Here is a 9,905-nt window from a genome sequence, read left to right as displayed (position 1 = left end):
CCTCTATCCATCTTCTATCCGGCTCCCCCTCTCTCCCTATTTATTTCAGAACCCCCTTCCCCTCCCCCATTTCTGATGAAGGGTCTAGGCCCGAAACATCAGCCTTCCTGCTCCTATGATGCTGCTTGGCCTACTGTGTTCATCCAGCCCTGCACCTTGTTATCTCAGATTCTCCAGCATCTGCAGTTCCTACTATCTCTGATACAACTTTAATATAAAACCTTTTGTTTTCTGGTGAGTTGTGTTTGTGACAATTGAACGCAGTGGAATTTACAGGGAGTCAGTACAGATTTGACTGCCCGAATGGTCTCTGTTTGAGCTGTAGTCGCTCTGCCATGGAATGTAAATATTAAGAATACAGTCTGAACTCTAAGTTAAATTGAAGAAATTTTACCTTTTATTTTCATCAGTAAACAAGTGAAGTTCAGTCTTGCCCTCAGGCTAAATTGCGTACAGAGTATCTGTCTCCAATGTACATGTGCAAACAGACACATATGAACAAGGAAGAAAGTACGAATCTTCTCTGTCCCCTTCACAACACACACAGCCACAAGTACAAACTTGGAGCGCTTTAACTCAGTGGTTCTCAACTTTTCTACATCTGGACCCCCATCTTCTAAAATTCCACAGACATCCTAAAACAAACAAAAAGTTTACAATCTGGTCATACAATTGTACATCTATATTGATTATTATTTTTGTTTTGCTTACTGCATGTGAACTTGGGTAGTTATTATCATCAAAGTAACTATAACGTGATTTTTGATGAGCAGTCGTTCTCAAATCGCATCCAAATATTCAAACCTAAAGTCTAATGGCTTCCCTCCCCTGTGAAAGCACACTTTTAAAAAAAAGCCTTAGTTCACCTTTTCCAGCACCTTCCAAATTCAGGACCTGTGCCATCTAGAAGGACCAGGGCTATAGGTACATGGGAAGACCAGCACCTCTCTAAACCACTTAGCATCCTGAATTGGAGTTATAGTGCTGTTACTTCTAAATCCTGGAACCTCTTTCCAAACAGCACCATGGGAATATCTACCCTCCCCCTCCCCCCCACCCACAGTCTGCAGTAGTTCAAAAAGGCATCAATAGGATGATTGCTGATCCTCTGTGTCAAACCCATATTGCTTTTCTGGCCTCCCATCAGCTTGTCAATCCATTGCATAACACTGTCTAGAGTCATAGACACCTGTATTATGCCTTTCATCGTTCAAGTAGTCATGGGTCCAGCTCCCACTTCTGGAACCTGGAAGCAAAATACAAATTGACCCTCCTCCATGCTGCAGTCCTGTACACAAGGAGTGCTTTACTACTGGAGGTGCCATATATTGAATCCAAGTATAAAATTGAGGCTCTATCTGTCCTCTTAAGGTGTATGTAAAAGATCCCATGGTAGTGTCTTGACTGGGAGAGGGGACAGTGGTGTAGTGGTAATATCACAGTGTTAGATTCTCTGGTGACACTGATTCAAGTCCCACCACAACTGCTGTTGGAATACGAATTGAATTAATAAAAATCTGCCCTGATTTCCTTCCTTAATGAACCAGATGAGATCTCATAACAGCCAGTGATACTTTCTTCTGGGTTAGTGGGCATAGATTTAAAGTGATGTACAAAAGATGCAACAGTGATGTGAGGAAATATTTTTTCACCCAACAGGTTGTTTGGCTATGGAATGAACTGCCTAGAAGTGTGGTGGAGGCATTCAAAAGGACATTGGATAATTTTAGATAAAACTAATGTGCAAGGGTATGTGGAAAAAGGAGGAGATTGGCACCAGGTTCTCGTTTAATGAGCTGGTCCAGGCATGATGAGCTGAACGGTCTCATTCTGCCCCGTCACGATTCAGCAAATTCCGTGACTCCTATTTTCTCCCCATACCCCTTGATTCAGTAACTTGGTCTCCACAGCCTTCTTTGGTAGAGAAGTCCACAGCTTCACTACCCTTTGAGTGAAGAATTTTTTTCTAATCTCAATCCTAAATGATCTATCCCATGTCCTGAGATGGTGTCCCCTGATTCTAGACTTCCCAACCTCAGAAAACATCCTCCCTACATCTAGACTGTTCAGAACTGTTAAAATTGTATACATTTCAATCAGATTCTCTCTCATCCTTATCCCTTCTTATCCTTCGAAACTCTAATGAATACAGACCCAGCCATACTAATCACTCCTCTTAGAAGAGTCCTCACATGCCCAGTGTCAGCCTAGTGAACCTCAACTACACTGCAATGGCATGTATAGCCTCTCTTAGGTAGGGAAACCAAAACTACATTCAGTACTCCAGGTGAGGTCTCGGCAAAGTCCAAGTATAACTGCGGTAAGACATCCCTACAACAACCTGTCTTTTCCTTGCAAACATTCTGTGGTGACTCTTGGTTGACACCTTGAGACTATCGCAGGCTCCAGTCTTAAACAACCTGCCATAGTTATAATGTGACTAACTCTGCCTTTTCAATGTTGCAGTATCGTGATAAAGAATGGACATTGTGGGATCGCATAAATGTACAAGGCATTAAACCAAATGGTGAAGAGATGACACTGGCAGAATTCCTAGATTACTTTAAGGTAACAACAACTTTCCTCTCTACTGCTTTGGGTTTGTGAGTCATAGATACATAGAATCATTCAGCACTGAAACAACCCCTTTGGTCCAACTCATCCATGCTGACCAGACATCCCAAACTGAACTAATCCTATTTGCCTGCACTTGGCCCATATCCCTCCAAACCTTTCCTATCCACGTACCTGTCCAAATGTCTTTTAAATGTTGTAAATGTACCTGCATCTACCACTTCCTCTGACAGGTCATTCCATGAACGCACAACACTCTGTGAAAAAGTTGCCCCCTCGGGTCCCTTTTAAATCCTTCCCTTCACCTTAAAAATATGCCCCCTAGTTTAGGATTCCCCTACCCCAGCAAAAGGACCTTTGCTATTCACCCTATCTAAACCCCTCATGATTTTACAAACCTCTAGAAAGTCACCTCTCAACTCCCTATGCTCCAGTGAAAAAAGTCCCAGCCTATCCAGTCTCTCCTTATAACTCAAGCCCTCCATTCCCAGCAACATCTTGCCCTAGACAAAGGGGTTGTATCAATCAGCTTCTACATCTTCACATGTATAAAAAAGAAAGGAGCTCAATTTCAATTGATACTTTTTATTTCAGAACAACATGGGGTCCACAGGTGAGCAGTTTATGGAAGTTATGCATTTTGCCTGACAATGTTCGAACTCTTTGTCATGAAGAAGATTTCATCTCTGATGTGCTTTTTGTCCCTCAAACATGTATTGCTTGTTTTTTTGCAGGGAGGTAGGGGGTAGGTTAGCTCACTCGGCTGCACTGTTGGTTTGTAATGCATAGTAACACCAAAACAGCATAGGTTCAATTCCAGCCAGAAAGTGCTGCCTTCTCAACCTCACTCCACACCTGAGGCATGGTGATCCTCAATTTAAACTCACCAGCAGTCACCTCTCCCAAGTGAGAGAGTGAGACTACAATAACTTGTGGAAACATCTCTATGATTTAGCTTTAATGCAAGCCATCTTTGTAAAATTCTATGTGGTCCAAACATGAAGATAAACTGCAATAAATGGCCATAGCACAGAGCTGGATGTTAACACTTCAAACAAAGTGAGCAGTGATCTGTCAGGTATTAAGATGTTAGAAAAATAACTCTGAACTGACCAAGTGTGTGACAGGGATAGAACAAGGCATAGGCCACTGGTCTGGGTACTTGGATGACAAGTTAAATATTTTAGTGAAGCTGGAAATATAATGCAGCTGTCAACGTCATGATCAAATGAGCAATGTTCCGAAGGCCACCTAACTCTATTGAGACAAGACTATAAGACGAACGTTATTGTTTTATTTTTCTGGCTCCATATTCTGTGTTTTGGTTTTATTTTCTGTGTTTTAAGATGACGCTGGAGAGTGGCAACACCAACTAACAGCTTTCACTGTATTTGTAATAAATACGCACAACAATAAATCAAATCAAATCAGATCAATCTCATGCAAAAGCCCACTCCAACTTTTTGGGCAAAATATTATTCATTTTTCATATACTTTCTTATAGGTTAACCCCAGAAGTTTGGACAAAATGTCCAAACTCTTTGTACTTACTTGAAGTCAAGTGATGAAGGGGCTATGGTCCAAAAGCTTGTGATTTCAAATTAACCTGTTGGACTATAACCTGGTGTTGTCTGACTTCTGACCTTGTCCACCCCAGCCCAACACCGGCACCTCCGCATCATGTCTGTGCACATCAACATGCAATTTCAGAGCCTCCTCCTCACTGGTGTGTGCTGCATTCCTATCAATCTTGTCCCCCGAATATAGCAACAGGGTTCCAGTAGATACACAGCCAAGTTCAAACTTAAAGTCATTGAAATTGCATAGTACGCAAATAATTGGGCATCCAGTACTGCATTCAAGGTGTCATGGAAGAGTGTTGGAGATTATCAGAAGCTTCCTGCAGAGCTTGGGCAGGTGATTAAGAATAAATATGCAAACAGAGGAATGCCTGGTATATGTGTGATCACAATTGGAAAATGAAGTTGCAGAATACATTGATGAAAATCTCCAGATCGGCTTCTCAGCTTCACAAGGATCAACCTGGAACTTCACCCTGAAACAAACAAGAACATGAGTCATTGCCAGTTTCAAAGCCAGCCCTAAATGGTGCACCAGATTTATGAAGAGAAACATTTTTCTACAGCAACAGAAGATCAGGATTTCACAGCATCTCCCCACGAAACATGATGACCAGCTTATTACACATCCACTATTAATAATCAAACATTGACAAACGAATGGATACAGATTGGCTTCTATTGTAAAGAAAAAGTCTTCTCATCTGGGTTATGTTCAGGTCACACCTTGTCAACGATATTGTTGCTGAAGCTAGATTGCAAAGCAACGATGACCAGCCTTTGGACTTCTTCAAAGTCCCTCAATGATAGAATGAGCACCAAGTGGAATGATTGGATGATCAGTGCAGGGAAGTCATTTATAAAGGAAGTTCGCATTCAGGTTCCAACAATACCCACCCTGTGAGAGTTGGTGAATTTCTGAATTATTAAAAGCTCAATTGACCCCTGTGTTACCTCACCTACAATGCTTGGCAGGAGGACAAATGGGTATTATCTTTGGGGGTGTCCTTCGCATATTGGGATTACCCACACAGAAGGGAGTTTCCTCCATCCCTCACGCAATTTAAAACTAATCCCCCCACCTTTCCCTAAGGTGACAAAACCCTCCCCACCCAATGCCTCGTAACTTACGTTGGCCCTGGAATCCTTTGGAGTCTTCATCCTGGGTCTGGATATATGATGCTACTGAGCTCTGTCACTGCTGGGACTGTCAGTGAATCAGAGTGGGTCATTCTGCCTGGGGTTTATAGTTTAAAAAGTTGCATTCTCCCAGCACTGAGTTATCGCAACACTATAGCCATGGAATATTCAGTTATACTTGCAATAAAAGTGGGAAGCAAGTGCGTAAATGCCATTCTTAATCTAACCAAGACAAACTAGTTATACACAAAGCACAGTTAAGATTTTATTTTCCTTTTAATAAGCATACCCATTATGTCTTGTCAGGCATCTGCAAACCCAGTTTAAGGATTCCTTAATTGCCACCAAACTAGGCACTGCCAAATATTAGGTTATTCACATAATAATAGTCATTAAAAGCTGTTCTATCATTGTGCACATCTCTCCTCCAGACACTATACAGAAACAACATGTTCCCCCAGTAATTGTCTGAGAACCGCTGTATCTCAAGTAAGTATTGAAGTATGCTGTTCCCCCAAAAATATCGGCAAAGGGGTGAGAATTTGGAACTTGCGATCACAGACAGTGTCAGGCAGAGATGCATTTTGCAGGGCAGTGAGCTAAACACAAAGGGGAGAAGAACAGAAAAGAATGATAGAAAGAGATAGAATCTGCTGAGATGGAAAATGAGCACCAGCGTATATTGTATGGACTGAATAGCAAAGAAGCAGCAGCTGTAAATCCAATGCAACTCTATAATTTCCTAATTCCCAGTTCAAATGTACGAGCATATATGTTTGAAAGTTTTGATGTCAGTTGATCAATTGAGGTGTTTCCTTAAGAATGAATAGTTTGGTTGTGACATTTGGTCTTTATTTTGCTGGCAAAGATTATCGCTGTCATCATCGTCAGTGAGCACATTTTGTCAAAGATTTCAAAAGCAGAAATTGCTGGAAGAGCTCAGCAGGTCTGACAGCATCTGTGGACAGAAATCAGAGTTCAGTCTGAGGAAGGGTCACTAGACCCGAAACGTAAACTCTGATTTCTCTCCACAGATGCTGCCAGACCTGCTGAGCTTTTCCAGCAGTTTCTGTTTTTGTTTTCTGCTTTACAGCTTCTGCAGTTCTTTCGGTTTTCATTTTTGTCAAAGATTTCAAGTCAGGTTTTGTCACAAACACTTCAGCCCTCAGTGGGTTAAAGCAACAGTGCTGATCTGATGCTGTATGCTGTAACCACCTTGGTAGGACACAAACAAGAGTTAATGGTAAGAAGTTGGAAAAATGAGTAAATTATCAAGAGATCTTACTGGTAAACTTGGGGTGGATGTGTACATGGTATTCAGCTCCAGTCTGATGGGCAGAAGGTCATCCTAGGTTCAAGGATAACATGTGTCACAGAAGGGAGTGATCCTTGCCAATCGAGGTGAATGCAGGTAGACAAGTCGGTGCTGTCAACAGCAGACTCCTTAGAGCTGAGCCATCAAATTACTCTGTGTCTACGTTACTCTGTTATCTTGGCCCACCTCCAGCTGTGCTGGCTGTGAGATTGGTTTCATAGCAAAAAAAAACAACAGGATATCTAACCTCTAATTCTGAGCAACAAACCACGTGTATTTATTTTGCAAGAACTGGCGATAATGATTTGTTTCTTACACGGTGTAATATTTAAAGGGTGGAAGATAAGGCTGAACATTAACCAATCGGGCACATAATAAAAATGAGCATTGTACAAACATAACCCGACTCCTTTACTTTCCATATTACTCAAAACAGAGTGAAATTTCTCCCAATTAACTCTCAGGTTATTGCTCACTGGTTGTTATTCACCGACGCAATAATAGTGAACCCCAGGACCAAATCATTCAATACATCAATTCTTTTCTCTGTACTAATATAATCCTCATCCTGAATAATGGGTAGTGCTATTCTTAAAAAAGTTTTTTCATTTCTTCCCCCTCCATAGCCTGATTACTTTTTTGCACTGGTATAAAGTTTGTACCATTGAGTGACCACTACAGCCATGCTTTATTTAATGACATGACTGTGGATGCTACCAAAGAGAAAAGGAAAACCCATAAATAATATTTGTGACTATCAACAATAACTTACCTTTGTTTGGTGCCTTTGATGTGATAAAACATCCCAAGGCACTTCACAGAAACTTAAAATAATAAAACGAATTACAAGTAATATCAAGAGATTTAGCAGCAGATGGCTTGGCACAAAAGGTGAGTTTTGAAGAGCATTTGGAAGGAAGAAGGATGTTATCAAGGCAAAGTGGTTTAGGGAGGGAATTTCAGAGATTTGGAGTTAGGTGGCTGATGATATGGCCACCAAGTCATTAAAAGCAGGGATGCATTAGGGTTAGAGACCAACATTAGATGAGAGTAGGTATCTTAGGGTAGTTAAGGGCTGGAGGAGATTACAGAGGTCAGGAGGGAGGAGGCTATAAGAACAGCATGGCCAGCAGAGTTTGAGATTACCTCTCAAGTTCATAAAGGGCACAAAGTGGAAAACCAGCCAGGAATATTGCAACAATGGAATATATCAGTTTTCCTCTACCTTATTGATTAAAGTTACAGAGGTTTCAAGCCCCTTGTTAGCATAAGGCTGAACGTATAGAGTCAGACAGCAAGGAAACTGACCCTTCGGTCCAACTCGTCCATGCCAACCAAGTTTCCCAAACTAAACTAGTCCCACTTACCTGCGTTTGACCCATATCCCTCCAAACCTTTCTATTCACGTACCTGTCCAAACATCTTTTAATTGTCGTAACTGTACCTGCATCTATCACTTCCTCTGGCAGCTCATTCCGCATACCCTCTGTGTGAAAAAGTTGCCCCTTTAGGTCCCGAAAGATCTTTTTCCTCTCACCGTAAGTTTTGAACTTCCCCACCCTAGGGAAAAGACCTTTGCTATTCACTTGGAGAGGGGGTCTGAAGAAGGGTCCAGACCCGAAACGTCAGCTTTCCTGCTCCTTTGATGCTGCTTGGCCTGCTGTGTTCATCCAGCTCTACACCTTGTTATCTCTTTGCTATTCACTTTATCTGTATAAACTTCTATAAGGTCACCCCTTACCTCCTACATTCCAGTGAAAGAAGTCCCAGCCTATCCAGCCTCTCCTTATGACTCAGAGCCCCCAGTCCTGGTAACATCCTCGTAAACTTTTCTGAACACTCTCCAATTTAATAATTACCTTCTAGAAGCAGCGCAACCAGAACTGTACACAGTATTCTAAATGTGGCCTCACCGGCATCCTGTAAAACCTCAACATAATATGAGGCAAGAAAATACTTAAATTTCTTAAAGGTTGTGTGAGATTTTCACAATCCAGCAAAAGCAGTTTTTCCAGTTTCACTTTGGGAAAAGCAAATTCAATCAGATATGAGTATGTTACCTGCCCCAAACTAAACTCCTTAAAATAAAATTTATAGCAACAAGTTAAACTAACACAGAAAATGTCACCAGAATATTACAGACTCACAGAGGAGCTTTCATGAATTCTCCCCAGCCCTCCTCTCAACAAGTAGAATGATGTACCTGACCAGATCAGTCGGTCTCTTAGAAACAAAAGCTTGCATTTATGTAGCACTTGTAGGGTAGTAATAAAACCCAAGATACCTCACAGCTGGATTGTCAAACCAGAAGTAGTGACAAGCAAAGCAAAGTGATCGCAGAATCCCTACAGTGGGGGGGAAAGCCATTCGGCCCATCGAGTCTGCACCAACCCTCCAAAGAGCATCCAACCTAGAACAAGCCACCCACCCTATCCCTGTAACCCTGCATCTACTATGGCTAACCCACATAGTCTGCACATCCCTGGACGCCATAGAGCAATTTAGCATGGCCAGTCCATCTAACCTGTACATCTATGGACTGTAGGACGAAACAGGGCACCCAGACGAAACCCACGCAGGACATGCAAACTCCACACAAGCAGTCACTTGAGGGCAGAGTCAAACCTGGATCCCTAGCATTGTGAGGCAGCATTGTTAACCACTGAGCCTATGATATTAAGTCAACGGGTGATGCCTCAGTCAAAGTCTTAAGTTTTAAGCAGATACTTAAAGTAACAGATAGGTGGAAAGATTGAGGGAGGAAGTTCCAGAGATCAGCATCTCGTCGACCAGAGGCACAGCCACTAATGGTGGAGCAACTAAAATCGAGATTGAACAAGAGGCAAGAATTAGAGGAACGCAGAGTTTTTGAAAGGTTTACAGACTGAAACAATTCCAGCAATAAGAAGGAATGGAATCCTGGAGGGATTTTTAAAGTAGGATGAGAATTTTGAGTCTTAGATTACATCCAGTTCAAAACCAAATTTATATTATAATTACTAATTGGCAACCTTGGGATTAGGGTGTGTTAGGGGAGCACTGCAAACTTCTGTTCCGAGTCAGACTCGGAAAAAACCCCACCACAGTAACAAAGCAGGGCTATTGTCAGGAGAATGGCAGTTATGCATTGAAATGTTTTACTGCATGTCAGTTGCTATGCAAATGCACAAGTTTGTCTTCAATGCAAATCATTAACAGCAGCCACTTGCCTGTTCAAATAAATAGTGGTAGCAACCAAACCCAAGATGTACACTCACACACACACACACACACACACACACACACACTCACACACA

At 41.8% G+C, this 9,905-nt stretch overlaps 1 protein-coding gene across 1 annotated transcript in view; it reads left to right on the top strand.

The window, feature by feature from the left end:
- The window catches only part of uba1 (ubiquitin-like modifier activating enzyme 1), a 272,418-nt gene that overhangs the window by 244,261 nt on the left and 18,252 nt on the right, over positions 1 to 9,905 (top strand). Inside the window, exon 21 of the mRNA XM_048606255.1 lies at positions 2,467 to 2,568. Within this exon, the coding sequence (XP_048462212.1) occupies positions 2,467 to 2,568 (102 nt within the window). The remainder of the gene's footprint in view (positions 1 to 2,466; positions 2,569 to 9,905) is intronic.

This window comes from Rhincodon typus, chromosome 16, assembly GCF_021869965.1.
Source record: "Rhincodon typus isolate 14 chromosome 16, sRhiTyp1.1, whole genome shotgun sequence".
NCBI classification, from domain to species: Eukaryota; Metazoa; Chordata; class Chondrichthyes; order Orectolobiformes; family Rhincodontidae; genus Rhincodon; species Rhincodon typus.
Note: the sequence above shows the minus strand (reverse complement) of the source record. Positions and strands in the feature narration are given on the sequence as shown.